This window comes from Rhinatrema bivittatum, chromosome 9 (genome assembly GCF_901001135.1).
Source record: "Rhinatrema bivittatum chromosome 9, aRhiBiv1.1, whole genome shotgun sequence".
NCBI lineage: Eukaryota > Metazoa > Chordata > Amphibia > Gymnophiona > Rhinatrematidae > Rhinatrema > Rhinatrema bivittatum.
In genome coordinates, this window is record NC_042623.1 from 259,485,670 (window position 1) to 259,510,553 (window position 24,884).

A 24,884-nucleotide genomic window follows, 5' to 3' on the forward strand; every position below is an offset into this window, starting at 1 on the left:
GGGAAAATCCTTTATGCGAGCATGTTCTAAAATCTGCTAACCTGTGCACGTCAAAAGCCGACAAAGTCCTAAGGAAGATACATAAACTAAGCTTGATTGTGTAACTACTTAAAATTAGGAGCACACATATACATGTGTACTTTAAATCTTGTGTGCACCATTGCATGAATTATTTAAAATTCCTGTGTATGTGCAATCACGCATACGTACACACATTTACTGGCACCCGGACGCTCATTTGAATGCAGGTAAATGGCTTTTAAAAATTGCAGTGATAGTCTGTTACATTTACATATATAACTCCTTTGAAAATTCACCTGATAGATTTTGATCTACTAATTTGTGAACAATTTCATAAATGGGCTTCATGTCTGAACCTCAAAATCGAAAGAGTTGCATGATTTAACACACAAAGATCCATTTGTTACATTTTTGGCAGGTGTTTGCATTTGCAAGTAGTAAAGTTTTGTATGAAAAACGTTATTCAAATTCAAAATTAGTGAGCTGCTGCTTCACAAATCATGCAAAGCAGTTTATTAATTTTGAATTAAGTCAAAATTTGCACGCAAAAATGTCTGAGTTGGCGTTCACAAAAAGATAACTGTACTTCAGTGAGGTGTAACAACGAACTGTATTTTTTACGATGGTCCCTGTAGCAAAGTTTTTTCCTAAAAGATTGCTAGTAACTCATGTGTAGCAAATGTTCATACAAAAATGGCCAAATATCTGCAAGAAATCTTGCAGCTTAGAGTAACAGCTTCAGAATAATATACAGAATTGAAGAGTTTTGCAGCACTCCACCTTTGGCTGTATACTGACATTTAAGTAAATTTTCAGAAAGAACAATCCTAATTGGTTTAGTAAATGTGAACCATTCCTATCCCCACTCAGCTAAATCCGTATTTTATTCTATGTAGTTTCCTGCCAAATGGATCGAAGTTGAAATGTAGATTGCCCCAATCAGGCAAAGCTGTATGATTTCTGAGTACATATTAATTTCAGTCTAAACCTGAATTATTAAAGCTTTCCCCCCACACACACACCACACCACACATTCTTTTTCTATGGGGAAAAAAAGCTTACTAAATCAAACCCTACATTATAATAAAACACAAAGGTATAACTATTTATGCATATACCATACGTAACATGTATTTGTGATGTTTTTTATTTACACAGGATGAACAATAAAACATAAAGGGGTAGATTTTCAGAGGGTTTCGTGCGTACGTTACACGCGTAACCCCCCAAAAACCTACCCCAACCCCCCCTGCATGTGCCGAGCCTATCTTGCATAGGCTTCCGGCGCGCGCAAAGCCCCGGGACGCGCGTAAATCCCGGGGCTTTCCTGGGGGGAGGGGGCGCGTCGCGACGGCACGTCATCGGGGGGCGTGTCGGGGGGCGTGACGCGGGGGGCACGTCATCCGGGGGGGTTCCGGGGGTGTGGCCACGGCCTCCGGACCAGCCCCCGGGCTGGAACATGACGCGCGGCAGCTGGCCCGGCAGGCGTAACTTGTTCAACAAAGGTGGGGGGGGTTAGATAGGGCTGGGGGGGTGGGTTAGGGAAGGGAAGGGAGGGAAGGTGTGGGGGGGTGGAAAGAAAGTTCCCTCCGAGGCCGCTCCAATTTCGGAGCGGCCTCGGAGGGAATGGAGGCAGGCTGCACGGCTTGGCGCGCGCAGGCTGCTGATTTTGACCAGCCTTGCGCGTGCCGACCCCGGATTTTAATGGATACACGCGTATCTATTGAAATCCCGCGTATTCTTGTTCGCGCCTGGTGCGCGATCAAAAGTACGCTTGTGCGCAAATTTATAAAATCTACCCCAAATTGTAGTTAATTGCAGGACCACTGAATTCAGAGAGAGAGATTTATTTTTAAATTTATTTATTTATTTATTTAAGAGTTTTTTATATACCGGGGCACGTTAAAAACATCACCCCGGTTCACAATGTAACGTAACGTAGCAACAGGCTTTACAATAATTTAGAGTAGATAAGCATAGATAAACAGTATTTAGCTTTACTATAAATTAGAATAGATAAACAATATGACAGCTGTTCAACTTGGGATAGGTGGTTTATCAGGTGATTACTTGATAAACTCTTAAGGAGAGTAGAGGGGAAAAGGTAAAAGGGGAAAGGGGGGGTAAGAGGAGGTAATTCTTGTGCGGGTAGAAGGAAAGTAGGTTCTTTAACTATTCACAATATGTTCTTTAACTATTCACAAGGTGATGGGTAAGAGGGCGGATATGGAGGGGTAGGAGGAGGGGGGGGGCTGATGAGGTGGGAGTAGGAGGAGGGGGCATGGTTGCTAGGTTCAGAGGGAAGTGTCAGTCTGTTGTCAAATTCACACACTGCTGTGCATTTTGTATTTAAGTATTTTACAAATGTGTTTTACAAATGTGTTTCATTTTCTCTGTCACCATTGCAAACACTACCAGCAGATTTCCCACAGTCTATATTTTTCCATACTTCTATTGCATCTAGTACAAGAGTAGGCACCTCCAGTTCTGGAATGCAGCAAAGTCTGGTTTTCAGAATATCCACAATGAATTTGCATGAGATGTATTTGCATGCACTGCCTTTATTGTATGCAAATATATTCATGCATATTCACTGTGGATATCCTGAAAACCTGGCCTATTTGTGGTACTTCAGGACTGGAAATGCCTACCCTTGATCTAGTAGATGATGCTTCAGTCAATCTGTCTCTTGCTTTCTGGATTACTAGTCATTTCCTGCCTTATCTTAGTGGAGTAATTTTCAAATTTATGCTTGGAACAGTTCCCAGTGGAGGTTATGAAGCCACAAACATTATCTGAATTCAAGAGAGCATGGGACAAGCACAGGGAGTCTCTGAGGAAGTGGTATAAATTATAGAGCTGAGTATTTTGTGTGGCTGGGCAGACGAGATAGACCATATATTTTTTTTTCTGTTGTCAAGTTTCTGTTTCTATTTTGATGTCTTACAGAACCAGCTACAAATGAATGTCACAAATGCAGGATATACTGACCCAGATAACTTGGTATTTGAGGAAATTAAAATCTTAGGCCTGCCACAAGGCCCCAGCAATGTAACTGTGAAGAAAAACAATATTATACAAACATCACCACATAGATTCTTCTATGATGTGATTTTAAAGGTAATGCTTTATTGAACATTGTATAAATTACCCTGCAATATGCATAGATTTAATTCATAGGAAATAATTCTTAGCTTTTGCACATATTGTAGTTTTCTACAGTTTCATTCATGAACAAGGTTCATTAAAGAGTCTTTAAGATTTGAGATGCATATTAACATGCATAGAAGACATTTGAGCTATGCTATTACTATACAAATCATTTTGCATTTATATTTGTATACTCAGTGCATTTCTTTATCCATTAGTATTCTTTATTTTCCATATCGATAAAATGGATAGCCTAGATTATTTGGCTTTCCCCTCAAACTCTTTTTTTCATAACCTTACCAAACTATTCCTTCTGCAGTGAACAAAGTCATAGAAACACAGATAAGGGATAACACCTGAGCCAATAAAACCATGTAAACCCTGGGCTCCCCCCAAGCCATCTTATCCCACAGGTATAAGCCGACCACATGCTGTGGCAATTTGGACCCTTGCCATGTCCCATCTGAGCAGTTCTCTTCTTGTATGATGACACACAATCATACTAACAACTCCCCAGGGTCTCCAGATGTGGTTTGCTTTGCCAGTTATGCAAGCCACATCTTTAATTCAATAATGAAAAAATGGTTTGGGTATTCAGCCTCTTTCCCTCCCCCAAGCGGTGATATAGATAAAAATGTACAAAATACATCCATACACAAAACAGGCCTAAATGGTGTGGGTTGGAGGGCTTGCCTGCTGGCACAGACTGGGAAGGAGGAAGAAGAGCCACACTCTCCTCCTTGTGTCCCCTCCTACTCAAAGACTCTCCTTTCCTGTGACTCCCATGAGGCAGTCCATTAACCAGTATGGTTGAAACTAAAAAGGGTCTCGTATGACTCTAGGGTGCTTCTCCACTCTTACCCTTCCTCTCTCCCACTTGTGACTATATTAGGGATGCAATGGTCAGAGGCCACACCAGTGCCAGTTTATCCCAAGCAGCCATGGACCTTGCCTGGCTGTCTCTCCTAAAATTGGCATTCACCCAGAATCTGTGTTTACAAGACTTAAGAACATAAGAACATAAGAAATTGTCATGCTGGGTCAGACCAAGGGTCCATCAAGCCCAGCATCCTGTTTCCAACAGAGGCCAAACCAGGCCACAAGAACCTGGCAATTACCCAAACACTAAGAAGATCCCATGCTACTGATGCCATTAATAGTAGTGGCTATTCCCTAAGTAAAATTGATTAATAGCCATTAATGGACTTCTCCAATCCAAACCTTTTTTGAACCCAGCTACACTAACTGCACTAACCACATCCTCTGGCAACAAATTCCAGAGCTTTATTGTGTGTTGAGTGAAAAAGAATTTTCTTCAATTAGTCTTAAATGTGCTACTTGCTAACTTCATGGAATGCCCCCTAGTCCTTATATTATTCGAAAGTGAAAATAACCGAGTCACATCTACTCGTTCAAGACCTCTCATGATCTTAAAGTCCTCTATCATATCCCCCCTCAGCCATCTCTTCTCCAAGCTGAACAGCCCTAACCTCATCAGCCTTTCCTCTTAGGGAAGCTGTTCCATCCCCTTTATCATTTTGGTTGCCCTTCTCTGTACCTTCTCCATCACAACTATATCTTTTTTGAGATGCGGTGACCAGAATTGTACACAGTATTCAAGGTGCGGTCTTACCATGGAGCGATACAGAGGCATTATGACATTTTCCATTCTATTAATCATTCCCCTCTTAATAATTCCTAACATTCTATTTGCTTTTTTGACTGCTGCAGCACACTGAGCCGACAATTTTAAAGTATTATCCACTATGATGCCTAGATCTTTTTCCTGGGTGGTAACTCCTAATATAGAACCTAATATTGTGTAACTACAGCAAGGGTTATTTTTCCCTATATGCAACACCTTGCACTTGTCCACATTAAATTTCATCTGCCATTTGGATGCCCAATCTTCAAGTCTTGCAAGGTCCTCCTGTAATGTATCACAGTCTGTTTGTGATTTAACTACTCTGAATAATTTTGTATCATCCGCAAATTTGATTACCTCACTCGTTGTATTCCTTTCCAGATCATTTATAAATATATTGAAAAGCACCGGTCCAAGTACAGATCCCTGAGGCACTCCACTGTTTACCCTTTTCCACTGAGAAAAGTGACCATTTAATCCTACTCTCTGTTTCCTGTCTTTTAACTTCAGCTCATAATAGACATATCTAATTTAAAACTATAAATAACTCTACTATCATCTTTACAAAGATGTTAACTTATGGTTTCAGTAATGTGACCATAGTTTTATTACAGTTAGGAGCATAATCCAGATTAGTTAAATATTGGTAACAGAAGACATAAAACTCTGGGTAACCCATTTTCTGTTCCTTTTAACCAATGATATAGAACAACCACAAACTCATCCATTTTGTTGGGAAACTAAAACTGATTCTTCATTTAAATGTAAACAGAAATATTTATAAAATAATAACTAATCTCACCTGAGGCCAATTATTTTTACAACTTTACAAAATACAAACATAATCATATGGTCTATCATGCAAGGTCAAACCATAACATTTAAAGTTAGTGTAGCTGGGTTTTAAAAAAGGTTTGGATAAGTTCTTGGAGGAGAAGCCCATTACCTGCTATTAATCAAGTTGACTTAGAAAATAGCCACTGCTATTACTAGCAACAGTAGCGTAGGATATACTTAAGTGTTTGGGTACTTGCCAGGTACTTGTAGCCTGAATTGGCCACTGTTGGAAACAGGATGCTGGGCTTAATGGACCCTTGGTCTGACCCAGTATGACATGTTCTTATGTTCTTTTGCCACCTGCCATATTATATCAGGTCAGCTTCATGTTTTCTTTTACTTTTCACTATGGACCATGTAATGCCCCATAAAGCTGGTTGGTATTGTCTTGTCCCCGTAAACTTTCACACAGTAACAAAAACCTAGCTGTAGGTAACCTGCAATGACGTTTAACAGCAATGCTGAGTGCAATGTTTCTTACGATTAACTCTCTTTGGCATATGATTTTCGGTGATTTTCCATTAATTGGGAAAACTGATTTATCTTCCTGAAAGTATTATTTGTGAGTCATTTTTTTTACAGTATCCTTTTATGTGCTTTGTTTTAACGGGTCACAGCAAAATGGAGATCCAAGTAATTCAACATCTTTTTTCTAATGGAATGCAAGCTGTAAAATGTCAACTTTGATACCCCTGTGTCTGTGTACTCAGTCTCAACAGGAAACTCAAACAGGAGACTCCAGTAATTCATTAACTAGTACATTCTCATTTGACTCTAAAATCCCTGGAATATAGAGAAAAAAAACCCAAAACAGCTACTGCAGCTAATTATTTAGTATACAAGAACAGATACAACCTGCCGCTAGCACAGAGACAGTTTCGCTGAAAGCCACCCCAGACTAGACTATTTTCTATAAACTTTAAGAACATACTGTATATTTATAGACGTCTTTAAAAGAGCACTGTGTCACAACTAATATATATGGTATGTTCTAAGGCAAAATTGAATTATTTGTTTTTATGCTTGGATACAGTATGCTTTTTGTTTGGTTTATTTTTTTACAGGTTTTGCATATAACAAATCTTAAGCTTCAGCTTGGACAATCCTATACCATAGATTGGAATCCTTTAACTAATGAGACTGAAAGAATTGACTGCCACCCTGATGAAAATGCAACTAAGGCTGCCTGCGAAGCACGTGGCTGTATTTGGCAGGTGAGTAGAAACACTACAGATGAAATGGCCCGACGGTGTCGTCTTATGAATCTGGCTGCATTTTCTCGAATGACCATCAAAAATAAGGCTGTACAAGAAATCGGTGCCTACCGTCCCTGAGCCCAGAGCCATTTTGGCTTCACTTTGACGCTGGAATGAGTGGCATTTTTAAACAGACACAGCAGGGCAGGAGCAAGTGAGGACTGATCCTGCCTTTTCCTTCTGCTAAGACCCCATAGAAGGGTAAGTGGGAGTTGGGCGAAGTCTCCCCCCCCCCGCCCACCCCAGCCAGCCAGCTCTGTTTAAAGTATTTTTCTTCTCTTAATTACTTGTTGTTTTCTTATATTTGCATTATGAAGCACTGAGGGGAAGAGAATGATCTCTAGGAATCCATATTGTAGCTTTTCAAATGAGTTTAATAGAGGCCCATACTCGTAAGCAGCTCTGTAGAAGAATGTGAAATCTGTTAGGTTTACTGTAGTGTTGTTCACTATGCAGTAATCCCTATCTTGGGAAATAATGCAAGGCTGAAAGAAATACTGTGCAGTACCCAGGGCTGCAGCATCTAATGCTCTTCCATTGTAAACTATCTTTATTTATTACATTTTATATTCTGCTTTTTGGGTATCTCCTTGGGAGCTGTATTTAACTTCCTATGTATACATGGCTTGTGTTATTACTAGCCAACAAAGTTCTGACCCCCTGTTTTGTTGCTTTGACAGCAATGCAAGACATTAACACACACACCCCCTCCAAACAAGAACCCAGTAGATAAGAACTGAGTGTCAAACAGGACACCCCTAGTGAAGTAGTTATTTATTCATTTGTTATATTCTGCTTTTCAGCACATTACATTCAGATACTGAGTTATTTCCCTGTCCCCAGAAGGCTCCCGGTCTAAGTTTGTACCTGAGGCAGTAGAGGGTAAAGTGACTTGCCCATCCTCACAAAGAACAAAAGTGGGTATGATTTGAACTCTAATCTCCCTAATTCATGGCCTGCTGCTCTAACCACTAGGCTACCCAGAAACATTCCACCCAGAGGCATCCAAAAAGCTTCAATGCTCCATGACTCATGCTTAAAACCCCATGTAACTCTCCATTGGGATTTGAATTGTTGGGAGGCAGGATGGAGCCGGTAGGGATGTGCAGACGGATGTCATACGTTGCATTCAGGATTCGTATTCGTCGGGGGGCAGATATGTTGCATTCAGCAAGGGGGGGCCCCAGATACGTACATGCGTTAATTCTTATTCGTTTCCCAGCTAAAATTGAATTAAGTACAACTCCTACCCTCCTGACCCCCCCCCAAGACTTACCAAAACTCCCTGGTGGTCCAGCGGGGGGTCCGGGAGCCATCTCCTGCACTCACACCCTCGGCTGCTGGTATTCAAAATGGCGCCGATAGCCTTTGACCTTCTATGTCACAGGGGCTACTAGTGCCATTGGTCAGCCCCTGTCACATGGTAGGAGCAATGGATGGACGGCACCATCTTGTGCTCCTACCATGTGACAGGGGCTGACCAATGGCACCGGTAGCCCTGTGACATAATGAGGGCAAAGGCTGTTGGCGCCATTTTGAATACCGGCAGCCGAGAGTGTGAGTGCAGGAGATGGCTCCCGGACCCCCCGTTGGACCACCAGGAAATTTTGGTAAGTCTTGGGGGGTCAGGAGGGTGGGGGGTTTGTTTAAATTCGCTTCTTTAGGTGGCCGAATAATTCGGTGAAGATTTGTTGTATTCGTAGGGAATCGTGATTCGTTTCGCTTCCCCACAAATACAACGAATATGGCCCTATACGTTGCGGATTACAAATACGTAGGAAACAAATGCACACCCCTAGGAGCCAGTGCTGCAGGTGACAAGTTCAAAATAGCACCTGTAACAACCAAATGCCACATGCTTTAGCGTTTTTGTCAGACTGCCTCAGGCACTATTTGGGATTAGATGCCTACACTGCCAGGAGATAAATAGGCTCCATCCTGATTCCCCCAATTTCAAGGCCCAGTAGATTGGCTTTGGGGAAGGAGGGTGGGCCTTGGGGCTTGGAGGGTCATGGGGCAAGTTGAATCTGCATTATTTTGAAATTATCTGTTACATGTCAGTTTCAACAACCATGTTTTTCACTGTCTTGTTTAGGATCCTATCAGTCCCAGAGCCCCAGCCTGCTATTATCCAAAGAACTATGGCTATTCTGTTGATAAAATTGAGACCAATCCCAATGGTTTGACAGTTAATTTAAGGAATGCTGGTTTCATGACCCCTTATGCTGTGCTCTCACCCCCAATCAACATACTTCGCCTGGAAGTGATATATCACAAGAATGACATGCTGCAGTTTAAGGTAAATTCAACTTGGATTTCTTTTTTTAAACAAAACTTGTCCTCTTTATACATTCATATGTAAAAATATCTTTCAATACAGTGCAAAGGAGGAAAATGTGTCAGATTGTATTGTGGTGTTGAACTTACTTTAATAAAGAAATGAAATATTGCAGGATTTTGCCTGGGTGGATAAATTAGTGATAAAAATCTCCCGTATATCTTTTCTGATATAGATTTGATGTTCAGTTTTTTTTATGATACAGGTAGAAAGAATAAAGTTGCCATGAAGTTTGGTACTGATTCACCCAATTTGAGTTCAGAAAGAAAGGTTGTGGTAAATAGCTCTTTGGGAAGGCCAGCAAACTGAGAAAAAAAAATGTAATTCAAAGCCACAGCAAGGGTTAGCTGTGAAATGGGAGATGGTCATATAATGAAATATTTAAGATCTACCTGGCTCCAAGCCACAGACTGCATGATTAGCCTCTTCACAAAACGCACGACCCTGATTATACCTGCTTGAACATGTAAAAATTACTTGTTTGATATCAGTCTTCTATAGCAGAGGTTCTCAGGCATGGGAATGTGAATCCCCCAGGAGTACACAGAAACGTGTCAGGAGGTACATAACCAGCTTGCCACCACCACACAGAAAAGGAAGCCCAGTCTATTGAAGCCACCCCCCTGCAGCCCATTTCACAAAGTGCTAGTCCGGTATGAGAAGTTTGGGCTTGCTACCAGCTGCCAGATTCTTGCATGGAGAAATACAGTGGAGATGCACGATGTTACTGCCGCTGCATGGAAGCCAGAGTCTGCAATCACTAGGACTAGAAAAGTTGGAGAGACAAACAGCCAAAAAACTAAAGGAGAGGCAGCCAGATCACTTATTGTCCTCATGGCTATCTTCTTCTCCTTCTGTATCCCTACTGCATGGGCCTCCAGCTTAGAAATGAAGCCTGCACAGGAGTAAAAAGGAGGCAGCTATGAAACATGAGCAGCGCCACACTGGGTGCACAGACATCACAAGTAACCTGGTGACTGCACACCCGAAACATGGAGGTCTTACCTGAAGATGAAGGAGATGGCTGGCACTGGGGCAGGATCGAAGATCACAGAATGGAAGCCAAACTGCGAGGTGCGATGTTGTCCGATATGGGCCACACAGCCTATCGTCATTAGTGTGACCATGCATCCCGATAGGGTCAGTGCTGGCACCACTGTTGGTTGCTGTGATCCTCTTCCCCCCCCCCCCCCCCTTGGAATGAAATAGGCCTGATGGGAGAGAAGCCGGAAGCAAAGGAATGTGGGGTTGGTGGCCACGTTACGTAGCTACACATTGGGCAATTTTAGATTTCAGAGCATGGGAAGGGCTGAGGCGGGCGGCATGGGATTTAAAGACAGGTGAAGCCCTTGAAATTGACCCTTGCCACCCTCTCTCCCTATTTTGATTGTCACACCTTTGGATTATTAGATAGAATTGTTCTAAGTAGACAATTGCTGTTACGTTGTGTATTAGTATTGTAACTGTTTCTTTCCCTGTACCTACCCTGTTCTATTGTCGCAAGCCTGGGGAAGATTTGCCCCGAGATGGTAAGATTGAGAAACCAGAATGTGACCTCAAAGGTTGGCCAGTTGACTGTTGCCAGGGTCAGATGGGCCCTGGAGTGGCAACCGACTGGTTATCCCCATTAGGACCCCGAGGGCAGCCAGGCTTGCTTGCATGTGTTGGGTTGACTGATGGTGCCCTGCAGTGGTGCTTCACAGAGGGATCAGGACTTTGTCTGTGGTGAGTCTGGAGATTCTGAGGCGATCCGTTATCACTCTTGTCCTTGCCCCTTAAGTCCACCTTTGTTATCATAGAATGGCACTGTTGATGTGACTTGTATATGTAAGAAATGTATTGTTGATTGTTAAATCAATAAAGCTATGGCCATAATATCCCAGTTCTGACTCTGTGCCAACGTTTATGTAACTTGGAGTATGCTGAGGACAAAGGTATCTCTCCCCTCCATGCAACTGGTTAGTTGCAGCTGCCGAGGTTAAGGAAGCACAACACTTGCACTGTTTCCTACGGCTGATATTTTCTTTGCTTTAATTCTATGGCAGGCTGACTTTCCCAAGTCCTGCTACATCCATCAGGGTTGTCAAATGTCAGCAAATTTATTGACAGTTACTGAAAAGAAAAAAATTAACAAAAAATGAGAAGTCTATAAAAATAATGTAATGTCCATAAAAACGTCATCAGTAATGGGGCTTGTTCCTGGTATCATGGCCTCAGGTTGCCTGAGGCTGCAGGACTCAAGAGTTGGGGAAGACATTCAGTTCACAATAGGGATGTGCATTTGTTTTTAATAAATGTCTAAAATGCATTTTGTACAAATATGTGGCCGTACACCAAAATGCTACTGGCCACACCAGAGGCAGGCACTAAGTGACGGTACTTTCGAACCATCCTCCAGGCAGATGGCACCATTTTTAAACTACCTGTTGCTGAGGCAGGAGTGAGTGCGCTTCACTCTTGCCCTTAAGGATTTTATAGAAGGCCATGGGAAGGGCATAAGTAGGGCTAGGGAGGGAGCTCCAAAGCCCCAATGGATCTTGATGGTGGCAAGAGGGGTCCTGGGAAACTCTGGCTTGTATTGAGGATGGCCAGCCAGGTAGGCCTGGACCCCAGGCTCACTTTTAATATAGTGCTAGCAGCAAGGGTTGGAGCGGGGCAGGGGGACCTAGCAGGGCAAGCCCAATCCCCAGGTGGCCCATTTTTAAAAAATATATTTCATTTATTTTTGTTTTTACAGTTTAATATATATAGTTTTTGGGGGGCAAGGGTTTTCAAACAAAGAAACCAAAATGAAAAAAAAAAAATGAACCAGACAAGATTTTGAGAGTGTAAAACACTGGAGTGCACAGCGATTAATCTTGGCACAGTAAAATCTAGCAGTGCACAAAATAGCAATGATAGTCTGAGTCCCTAAATAGGTTATCAGTAAATATCTGACAGATTATCTGTAAAAAAACTCAACGCACAATTCATGTGTTAGCATTCCTGACTCTTGTGCTTTTGGTGCTGGTTCTGCTGCTATTTTCCAATTGCAACAATATCTAAACATCATAACTTGAAAGCCGATGTAATAAAGACAAACATGCTCTTATTGAAAAAACTTGGAAAACCTCATAACAGGTGACATTAACTCACTTCAAACCAGCCGTGAACTCCACTGTTTTTTTAGCAGTTTCACCGCTTACTTTTTTCTTTTTCTTTGTGTTTTGGCTTGGTTTTTAAGCGTTAAGTTTCAACCTGGTAGTTGGTAACAGGCTGTCGGTAAAGCCGAAGTTTAACAGCGGCTGAGAAACGAGTCCTGACACTTACAAACAGCACAATTTAAAAGCCACCCCTGAAGAAGTGTACGAAACACGAGCCATGTCGGGTTGGGCGATTCAGAAGTGCTGCTTTCTCTTTACTGATAAGTGCCAGTACCATTAAGAAGTTTAAAATCTTTTAAAGTTAAAATTATTATAAGCTACTTAAAAATGCTCAAGATTATACCAACTTGGAAACCAATGATTACAATTTGACAGCCTGTTACCAACTACCAGGTTGAAACTTAATGCTTAAAAACCAAGCCAAAACACATAAAGAAAAAGAAAAAATAAGCGGTGAAACCGCTAAAAAACAGTGGAGTTCACGGCTGGGTTGAAGTGAGTTAATGTCACCTGTTATGAGGTTTTCCAAGTTTTTTCAATAAGAGCATGTATTAGGGGTGTGCATTCGTTTTGAACGCATATGTAAAACGCAACTTATTTTTTTTTTAACTTAAAAAAAGTGATGATGCGCAACGCATCACATTTTCAACTTATTCAACATAGCTACGTTGAATACGTTGAACCTAAATAAACACTTAAACCCCCACCCTCCTGACCCCCCCAAGACTTACCAAAACTCCCTGGTGGTCCAGCGGGGAGTCAGGAAGCCATCGCTGTTTTCCTTTGCGAGGAGCACGTGACGTCGGCGTCACGTCGGAGTGACGCGGACGTCACGTGTTTCTCCGCGCCTCCGCTCCGGGACCCCCGTTGGACCCAACCAAGCTTGGGGTCCAACGGGGGGTCCCGGAGCGGAGGCGCGGAGAAACACGTGACGTCCGCGTCACTCCGACGTGACGCCGACGTCACGTGCTCCTCGCAAAGGAAAACAGCGATGGCTTCCTGACTCCCCGCTGGACCACCAGGGAGTTTTGGTAAGTCTTGGGGGGAGATTAAGGAGGGTGAGGGGTTTAAATTTTTATTTAGGGAACCGGTGAACATATGGACAGACCCTCAACTTATGGGATTCTCCATATGTCCATATTGAACGAAAACGACCCTCACCTTCAACTTATGAACGCAAACTTTTTGTCTGCACATCCCTAGCATGTATGTCTTTATTACATCGGCTTTCAAGTTATGATGTTTAAAGAATGTTGCATTTAGAATTTCACATCATACAGTTGCAGTTCACAAGTATTTTGCTATTTTCCAATTGGCATGGGAAAGAAAGCAAGATTGGGGAGTTGCAAAATGGTGGAGACAGGAAAGTGTGCAGATGCTGGCTGGGAATTGGAGAGAGCAAATAGGAGTGAGAGATGACAGAGGTGGGGAAAAAGAAGAAAAGAAGGGATGATGAAGACAGGTAGGAGTGGACTAGAGGGAACTGATAGACTATTAAGTAGGAAGAAAGGGAAATGGAGGGCTGGGAGGTGTGGGAAGAAGAAGTAGATTGAAAGGAATGGGGGGGGGGGGGCTGAGTCAAGGAGAAGTAGATGAAGATCGGGGATGTCTGAATAGAAGCAACAGGGAGGGAGTGGGAAGGCTGTAGGGTTACCAGCAATCAGTAAATAATATACTAACAGTAAAACTAAAATTCCAAAAACAAAAATAAAAGGACAACAACTAATATATCTTTAAAAATAATTTTGCTTATAAAACCATCACAAGTGAGAGAGCTATGTCTCCAACACAATGTGCTCGGGCTTTCTTAGGCTGCAATACTTGGGAGTCTGAGACAAGTCTTGTTGCTTAAAGGCACAAATCTCAACTTTGTAAATCCCAATGTATACAAAAATCTGACAATAAAATGCATGTCAGTAAAAAGAAGTTTGTTTTTCAGTAAAAAAAAAAAAATCTGTAAGATTTATCTGCAATAAAAAAAAAAGAAATAATTTCATTAGTGGCAATTCAGGAGGGATGAGAACCAATGCAGAAAAAATGGTGACTTCAGAGGGGTCAATGGGAGAAAGAGGAAGTGGCAGGGTGGGAAATGAAGAAATGAAAAATGAGAGAAGGAAGAAAGGTAAAATACTGGTAATGAAGGGAGAGAGAGAGAGAGTTGAAGAAGAAAGACAGTGGGAGACAAAATTAAAGAAAATATCAGAGTCAGGTGAAAGAGAAATAAACAAAAAATAAATAAGACAAACTTAAAAGCAAAGACAAACTGGAAGGGAGAACCAGGAAAACAGAAGACAGAAGAAATTAAAGCAGTGAAGCAACCAAGGCCTAGATTCATCATTTTGCTATAAATATATAAAAAATAGCATCCACAATAAAAAAAGGGGTGTGGTTAGGCTAATTTTCCAGGTACTGCATAGGTATTTTTTTGCAAAACACATTACCTTCATTGCACCCCATGTTAATTCACATCAAAACCTGAGAAATCCTTTGTATGCTGTGTTACTGGCTGAACAGGTTTTTATTGCAATTGATGTTTGACTTGCTGATGAGAGAGAGAGAGAAAGAAAGAGAGAGAGAGATAGAAGTGGAAGGAAGGCAAAACGAGTACCGGCATGGTTAAAAGGTGAGGTGAAAGAGGCTATTTTAGCCAAAAGATCTGCATTCAAAAATTGGAAGAAGGATCCAATAGAAGAAAATAGGATAAAGCATAAGCATTGGCAAGTTAAATGTAAGACATTGGTAAGACAGGCTAAGAAAGAATTTGAAAAGATGTTGGCCGTAGAGGCAAAAACTCACAGTAAAAACATTTTAAAATAAATCCGAAAGAGAAAACCTACAAGGGAGTCAATTGGACCGTTAGATAATCGAGGGGTTAAAGGGGCACTTAGAGAAAATAAGGCCATCATGGAAAGATTAAATGATTTCTTTGCTTCGGTGTTTACTAAAGAGGATGTTGGGGAGGTACCCGTACCGGAGAAAGTTTTCATGGGTAATGATTCAGATGGACTGAACCAAATCACAGTGAACCTAGAAGATGTGATAGGCCTGATTGACAAACTGAAGAGTAGTAAATCACCTGGACTGGATGGTTATACACCCCAGGGTTCTGAAGGAACTCAAAAATGAAATTTCAGATCTATTAGTAAAAATTTGTAACCAATCATTAAAATCATCCATTGTACCTGAAGACTGGAGGATAGCAAATGTAACCCAATATTTGAAAAGGGCTCCAGGGGCGATCCGGGAAACTACAGACCAGTTAATCTGACTTCAGTGCCAGGAAAAATAGTGGAAAGTGTTCTAAATATCAAAATCACAGAACATATAGAAAGACATGGTTTAATGGAACAAAGTCAGCAAGGCTTTACCCAAGGCAAGTCTTGCCTCACAAATTTGCTGTTGCACCCATCGGTCGCAGATGGCTGCCACCTCTCATGCTCACCTCTTTTTTCCATGTACCGTCAATCCTGGGAAGAATGGCGGCATCAACCAGTCAACGACGACCTCCCCGGCGTCTCTGGGATGGCATGGATGCTGCTGACCGCCATCTTGGATTCAGAATCACCTAAGGCGCATGCGCACACAAGGGTCTCCTTTGTACACGTCATGGTGGGAACCTTGGTGGCATCCATTCCGGATGACGTCAACTCGCCGCTGTACTTAAGCCGACCGGCCCTCTGCTTCTACGAGTTAGCGAGGAGTTTCCTCGTTCCTCAATCCACTGTACTCTTGGATGTCCTGTTCCAGTTCTCCTGGGGTGTTGACGCTCTGGGTACCCACTCCTCGGGGGCCCTTCTGCGTTCCTGGCTATCCGCTCCTCGGAGGGTCTCCCTGCCATGGGATACTACCTGACCCACTACTTTGGAACTTTACTTCGGACTTCAACACTACTGCTCGCTGGAACTCTCTGCGGATTACCCCGTGCCACAGGTCACTACCGTTACTCTTCAGCGAACCTATTCCTACACTTCCTGAGTTCATGGTCCTACCGCTACCTACAGATTCCCTCAGGCTTCCTGCACCTCAGTCGCACCATCATCAGGCCACTACTGGATCTGTACCCTGAGGTACTTCTGCCTACCTAAGGAAGACCACTTGTAAGTGAGCCTCCACAGAGGCTCACTTACAAGTGGTCTTCTCGTGCAGCATGAAAACGGACCTCAGCTGCTGGTTGGGGCCTATGTGCTCACCACCAGAGCATCTCTCCGCCCAACTGCCCATCACCTAGAACTCGCCACTGATGCATCGAACAAAGGGTGGGGTGCCCACCCAGCCCAACTTCAGACTCAAGACCTATGGGAGAGGGCACAGCAGATCAACCTCCTGGAGCGTCGAGCCATCGGCAATGCACTCCGCACATTCAAGACCTTCCTCCATGGAAAAACAGTGATGATCCATATGGACAACCAAGTAGCAATGTTCTACATAAACAAGGAAGAAGGGTCCAGTTCTTGGATGTTGTGCAAAGAAGCGGTACAGATCTTGGAAAGGGTGGAACGGCATTCCATCATGCTGCAGACCACGTATCTGCCAGCGATAGAGAGCTCCAGAGCAGAAAAGTTAAGCAGAATCTTCCACCCTCACAAATGGGAGTTTTGTCAGGATGTGGCAGAAAGACTCTTCAAATGTAGGGGTCTTCCTCGCATCAATCCTTTTGCTAGAGAGCACAACTGAAAAGTACAGACCTTCTGCTCGGTTTACTCCAGCTTCCAACGCCTGGTACAGGACATGTTCCTCATCTCATGGGCAGAGGGTCTCCTATACCCTTACCATCCCATACCACTCATTTCATGGATGATCCAGAAATGCATTGCAGACAGGGCCAGTCTCATTCTCATAGCTCCAGCATGGCCAAGACAACCGTGGTACGCATATCTAGTTCGACTCTCCATTGACAGACCCATCCCACTCGGCCACAGTGCAGACTTGCTCTCCCAGGTCGGGGGCTCCCTTCTACACCCCCTCCATTCTTCTCTACATCTCACAGCATGGAAATTGAATGGGCGGTACTAAGTCATTTAAACCTATCCCCGCAGCTTCAAGATATCCTGGTCTTCTCCAGGAAGCTCTCCACTAGGAAGAACCATCAAGGTAAATGGATCAGATATTCCTCTCGGTGTGCCAAGCACAGTGTGGACCCTTTCTCCTGCTTGCCAGAGCATCTGCTGGAGTACCTCCAGTTTCTGTACCAGACGGGGCTTGTGACAGCCTCCGTCAGAGTCCATGTCAATGCCATTGCAGCCTACCATCATCTGCATAATGGTGCATCAGTATCCTGCCACCCATTAATCTCATGAAGGGCATTCTACAGCTGTGCATCCCTTCCCCATTCTCAAACCTCCAGTTCCATGGGACCTCAATGTAGTTCTGGAGCAGCTGATGCTCCTACCCTTTAAGCCCTTGGATAGTTGTCATCTGTGGTACCCCTCCTGGAAGATCCCCTTCCTCGTCACCCTCACCTTAACAAGGCACATCAGTGAGTTGCAAGCATAAGTTCACTACTCTCTGTACTTGGAATTCTACCACAACAAGGTGACTTTGCGAAATCATCCTGCATTCCTTCCCAAGGTTGTGTTGACATTCCTCCTAAACCAAATTATCACCCTGCCAACCTTCTTCCTGAAGCTGCACAAAAATGAAAGTGAACGGTGGCTTCACTTGTTGGATTGCAAACGTGCACTTGCTTACTATATAAACATCAAACTCACTCTGATCACAGAGCCTCCCAACGTTTTGTCTCCTTCAACCTTTCCCTTAAACACACAGAGCAATCCTCAAACCCTATATTGCTTTCATGACGTCACACCCTTTTCCACATATCCTACAGTACCATCTGGGCTCCATCGCTGTATCACCTATCTTGCACTCTATGCAGTCATGCCATAACAGAGGATTCTACTGTCATACATCTCACTCTGCAAACAACTGTGACCTTCTATAACACATGAATCATACATATTGATAGAGTGCCCTCTAGGATAAAATTGTGATTAGAGATGTGAAAAATTTGAAGTCAAACTCATATCAGGAAGATTTTAGCCTGGTTTGTGTTTGACATAATTTTGCCATCTTGCCTAGGTCTACTGGTGTAATCAGTTGGATTATTAATAATGAATTAGAGTAAAATATGAAAGAAATAATAAAAAATAAATAAAATAGATTAGAAAATTTACAATTTTTTAAAAATTTCTAAGCAATTCTGTTTTCAAATCCACTTTTGATTTACATTCCTTGCCATTCTGTATTTTCATAACATATCATGGAACATACACTGTGGTGAATATATAATTGAAAGATTGATTATTGGTTTTATAGATCAGGTATATTTTTTATCTCCATACATCAAAATGCAAAAAAACTTTTAGATTTCTTATATACAAAAAGCCCCTTTTATACCACTCTTGAATAATTTCAAACATTTTTGTGCAAAGTAATAAACTTTTTTTTTAATAAATAAGATAAACTGGATCCACTCTGGTGTATATCACCTTTGAAAATGAAAAGTTAGGTCCTTAATTCCAACACAACTTAAAAGGGAAACAAATAAATACAAATAATTCAGGTTGGGGCTATGTAGTAAAAGTAATGGACATTTTCCCCCCTCCCAGCATGGATGCACGGTTGCTACCACTTCATGAACCTGGCTGAGAAGGAGCCACTGGATAGTTGGTGATGGTGCCAACCACATGGTCAATGTGATCAGCAAGATGTCTGGACATCCCAGGATTGGCTGGCACTATTTCCAGTGATGTCATCAGTCAGCAACACCAGTGCTAGCTGTCCCAAATTGGTTCCTGGGGTCAGTGTCATAACGTGGGCAAGGGGGCAGAGCCAGTGGGAGTTGTAAATCTACCAGGTCCTCTGGCTCTCCCTGTTTGATGCCGCCTCCCAAGAGATAGCAATTTTCCCACTCAGCCTTTCCTTCTGAAGATAGCAAGTATGTATTATGTTAGTCTGTGTTAGGTATGCAATTATCATTTGTTAACCCTGTCACACTAGGGTGATCAAGCCCAGTAATGGGGAAGGGTAATAATAGATCAGGGGAGGAGCCAATTGGTGTAAAGGAGGCCACAGCCTTCATATGAGACTTGACAAATTAGAGTGCAGGCAGGTGGATCAGACTGCGCAAAGCAAGAGGGGAAGCTGGTAGGTCTGCTGCTTGGTGGCTTGCCCTGCAGTGCAGACCCCCTTCTAAACAGTACAACTTATCAAGGCACGTGGCGCAGATGCTTGACCCTGGGCAATCTGCTAGCGCAGTCACAGAAAGATCCACTGGCACCTCCAGAGGGATACAGTAGATTAGTTGGGGCTCGGGCACCCTAATTTTGATTACATTGTCAGATATCTAATAAATGGCCGCGGCCATCCAAATTGTTCTCCATTCATATTTGTGTTTCGTCATCTTTGGGAGGGTGGCCGAACAGGTATCACAACTGCTCCAGTATCATTAAAATTTCTAATTGCTGTTAACATGCTATGTGTTATGTACTAAACCTCTAGAGTGGGGTGAAACCAATGCTATTAAATGCATTGGTTTCACCTCACTTTAAGGTTAAAAATGTGTGTGCCAGCCAGCATTGTTAAATATTACTGTGCCAATTTTCAAAAACCTCTTATAAATGTGAAGACCAGCAGTGCTTTTAGAACACACATTTCATACTAATTTGTAAAGATAAATGATCTGGGTAATTTCTTTTTAACATTACCATAAAGTATGTGTGCTTAAAATGCCTGCAAACTTTAAACCTAAAATTTTGTACAGGTGCCTGAGAGGGGTAAACTAAACTATAGGTATACCTTTGAAAATCTCACATATGCATGCTATTTTCCTCCTCAGAATTTCCCAGGAACACCTCCTCTCAATCTGACAAATTATGCATGCTGTGGAAGCCTACATGGATTTTTAGTAGACTGGGGGAGGGTAATTTTTAGGCAAGGCAATCTCCAGTTTAACATGGCTAAAATACTTTGAAAATTGTGCTCCCTAACTGGTGGATTTTAAAAGTTCTACATGCACCAAAGCCTGGAGATACACGTTTGACTTGGTCCAGCGCAAGCCGCACAGATTTTAAAAACCATGCAAGTACACGCGTATCTCCTGGAATGAGCACAAATCAAAAAGTTCAAAAAAAAAAAGGGGGGGGGGGAGGACACGTGGGAGGAACAAATCTGTAACATGAAGTCTGCGTGTAAGTAGTTACGTGCATGCCGGGGTCCCCTACCGCATAACTTTACCTCTGCTATGGACGGTGAGTAAGAAATAAAATAAAAAATACTAGGCTAGTCGGTGGGGTTTTAAGGGTTGGGACAGGTAGGGTAAAAGAGAGGCAAGATAGTTAGGGGATTTAGGAAGTTCTCTTTTTTTACTGGGGTGAACTGGGAATGAACTGGGGAAACAGGTAATTGCGTCGGCATGCATATCTACTAAAATCCCCCCACTTACACGATCAAGGTGGCATTTACATGAATATGCCACGTGCACATGTACAAACGTATAACTGATTTTAGAACAGGTGCACTTATATGTGCATATATGCACGTATGTTATAAAATTGCTGCGTCCATGTGCACAAGCTGGCAAATACACACACATGTGCACAAGCGCGTGGGTCTTAAAATTCACCTCTAATAGCATTGGAATAACCTAATTAGTTATTCCTGTGCTATGTACTAAACTGCACTAGCTCGCCTTATATTTAATACCCCCTGTTTAATGAGTGTAAGTTAGCAAAGACTATGGGGTTGTGGTTAACTAGTAGCATACTGACCCTGTCCTTGGTCCTGTGCTATGTAATAAACTGCACTAGCTCGCCTTATATTTAATACCCCCTGTTTAATGAGTGTAAGTTAGCAAAGACTATGGGGTTGTGGTTAACTAGTAGCATACTGACCTATCCTTGGTCCCCCTTCAAAGGAAATCACCCCTTCCGTCCTAATCCTATTCCCTGGCTCTAAATACCCTCTAGCCCTTCCCATCCCAACTTGCCAACCAGATCCCAACTCCACATCAACACTCTTCCATCCGACAACCTCCTCCTATGTCCCTCCTCCTCTCGTGTTTTCAGTCCTCTCAATGCCCTCTATCTCCCCAGCAGGACATCACATAGACTGTGCAATTATGAATTTATAAGGTGAGCTGGTAGAAAATAAGCCTGCAGAAGGTAGGAGGCACCAAAGGGGATTTTGTTGCTCTGGAGGCAGTTGATCAGGCTAGGAGTGTTGTTAATTGTATGGTTCCCATAGGACAACATAACAACTCAGAGCCAACTATTATGAAAGATGATGTATAACAGTAAAAACATGCATTTATACTTTATATATGTGTTCAGTTTTATGAAATTATAATTTGCAAAAATGGTCTTGAAATAAGAAATTCTATACATATTCAGTTCACTTTTTCCAGGAAATGTTGAATGTTCCTGTTGATTCAATGCTGCCTTTCATCAGGGTTTATTACCTTCCTGCTGGTTCTGGGGCTGTTCATGTGCAGGGTGACCCTGGAGGTTGTTCTGCTTTCCTCTGATTATCTGAATCTGACTAGATTCCTCAAGGATTCCTAGACAGAAGGCTAGGAAGCAAGAACTGGATAGAAATTGAACTTCGCAAATGTATTTTCATTCAAAAGATAATGTTTTTCTTTGCCATAAGGTGATTATATTTCCTGATCTTTGTAAAGCTGCACAACTTTGACAGTAGTTTTAAATAAGCAGCAGGAGGTGATCTCCTTAGGAACCAACTTTATGCTATTTTTCACTTGAAACTGTGAAGTTAAGTTAACTGGGAATAAATTAGTTTTAGTCTTGTTTTTATTTATTTTTTTTGAGCCAGAGTTTCTTCAAACTTTTTTGGAGCCCTAGGCTCGACCTAATGCACTGGTATTTAGTGTTGACTATGTAACCCTAGAGTGGTGCGGATTCTTTAAGATACACCCTGGAGCACATAGAACGAGAGAAGGACCCTATCCACTTTCAGTTCTCCATCGATAGCTTTACAATCTGAATTCCAGAACTCCTTGTGGGGGAGAAGCTTAGCTTAAAGGTCCTTTTGCATTAAACACAGTATCAGCCCTTTTTCCTTCAATGTATACGGCACAGACAATAGTCACAGCCTCTTGCATCCAAAATCACACTGAGAAGAAATGTGGCGCCATCTTAAAAAATGGCACGGGCCATCCATTGCTCCTACCATGTGACAGGAGCCGACCAATGGCACTGATAGCCCCTGTAACATGGAAAGGGCAAAGGGCCATTGGCACCATTTTGTTTACTGGCAGCCGAGGGCCTGAGAGCGGGAGATCGCTCCCTGGACCCCAGCTGGACCACCAGGGACTTTCAGTAAGTTTTGGGAGGGTCGGGAGGGTGGGGGGTTGTATTTAATTAAATCTATAGGGTTGGGGTGTTTTGGGGGTTTTTTCGGCTCGGGACAACCAAAAAAAAATTGGCCCGAACCACGGGAAACGAAATTTCCTGTGGCGGACCGATAACGAAGGCCGAACCAAAAGGTTCGGCTGAATCACATCACTAATAATGACAGCACTCAAACTGGGTTTCAAATAAAGTTAATAAGTAGAAGAAAGATTAATAAGTTTGGACCTCACTTCTCTAGTAATGTCTTTGAATTTAATGGAAATCAATTCCTTACCACATGATCTTTTTCTCCTTTCCAGTTATTCTGATCGCAGAATGTGCAATCCATTTCTCAACTCCCAGCTATGTTAAATACTTCTCCCAACTGTAGAATGGTTAGCATTTAGTCCTAATTATCCTTCAGAAATATAGTCCCAATTTCTCATAACACTCCTGAAGTCATCTTAAACAGTTAGGGGTAGATTTTGAAAGGTGCGTGCGTGCATGTGCTACCTGGTGCGCACACATGTACGCTCAATTTTATAACTTGCACACTCAAGTTATAAAATTGGGAGTCGGCACGTGCAAGGGGATGTACAATTGTGCACCGAGCCCGCACCGAGCTGCGTTGCCTTCCCCCATTCCCTACCCCCTTCCCCCACCTTCCCTTCCCTTACCTCCCCTGCCCTTTCCCCCCTACATTTTTCTTGTTTTTTTTCTTGTTTTAAAACTTACTTCAAACCTGGGGCTGAAGTAAGTTGTGCGCGCTTGCCGACAGCAGCAAATGGCCGCTATGCTGGAAGACTCTGACCCCGCCCCCAGACCGCACTGTCCTGCCCATGCCCCACCCCCTAGATCTTAAAAAAATACGCGAGCACGTACTTTTGTTCACGCAACTGGCGCGAACAAAAGTAAGCCAGATTTTAAAAGATACGCGCGTTGCTGCGCGTATCTTTTAAAATACGGGGTCAGCGCGCACCGAGCCGCGCAGCCTGCCTCCGTTCCCTCCGAGGCCGCCCCGAAATCGGAGCGGCTTCGGAGGGAACTTTCCTTCCACATCCCCCCACCTTCCCCTCCCTTCCCCTATCTACCCCACCCCGCAGCCCTACCTAAATCCCCCCCCTACCTTTGTTGGGCAAGTTACGCCTACTTGAAGCAGGCGTAACTTGTGCGCGCCGCCTCGTCAGCCCCCGGCACAGGCCGCAGTGCCGGGGGACTTGAGACCACCCTCCTGGCCCGCCCCCGAAGCCTTGACCCGCCCCCGGACCCACCTTAGACCGCCCCCTGACCCCGGGCACGCCTCCAGGATATGCTTCTGGTCTTCGGACACGCCCCAGACACGCCCCCTCCCGCCCCTTTTACGAAGCCCCGGGACTTACACGCGTCCCGGGGCTTTACGCGCGCCAGCGGCCTATGCAAAATAGGTGCGCTGGCGCGTAGGGCTTTTAAAATCCGCCCCAATCTGTCTATCTAAAATCCATGCTCCTAAGAGGGTGCCAGCTGGTGATAAACAGCTAGAGCACACCATCTGCAGCTCCCTTATGGGGAGCAAAACATCTCTGAACCTTCCCACAAAATGAGTACATTATAGATTCATCAAAATGCTATAATATTGCATGTGGAGAGAGAGAGAGAGGGAGACAGAGAGACAGACTACTTATAAAGCCCTCGTAGTAGTCAACTAGCTTGATGGACTCTGTAACAGGGTACCATCAAACTAGACTGAGATAACATAGTAGAAATCTCATTTTTGTGAGACTTTCCTCACTTCAAATGACTTCAAATCTTCACTGAGGTGTTCTGTGCTATTCATTTATTTAAAAACTTTTCTATACCGTCGCTAAGTTATATACCATCGCAACGGTTTACAAATAGGCACATAGACTAAGGTAAGTAAATGTAGGATATCATACATTCTAACAGGTGCCAATAAAGTTCGGTTACAATTTCATAAATAAAATCATTATTTGAGTAATGTTGGTCAAGTCCAGGTATATTATTGAGTTACTATCTCTTTGAGATATTACTTCTTAAATGTAGGATTGAATAAATTCATTCTCATCTGCATTACCCTGTACTTTCATTCTCTACCCTCCATACTCTTTAGTGAAGGCTTTTTTAAAGAGCCATGTTTTTAAATTTTTCTTA

The 24,884-nt window shown here is 43.0% G+C and overlaps 1 protein-coding gene across 1 annotated transcript in view; it reads left to right on the forward strand.

The window, feature by feature from the left end:
* Positions 1-24,884, forward strand: part of SI (sucrase-isomaltase) — a 350,476-nt gene that overhangs the window by 206,317 nt on the left and 119,275 nt on the right. The window contains 3 exon segments of the mRNA XM_029616444.1: positions 2,971-3,141; positions 6,718-6,867; positions 9,005-9,208. Coding sequence (XP_029472304.1) covers positions 2,971-3,141; positions 6,718-6,867; positions 9,005-9,208 — 525 coding nt within the window.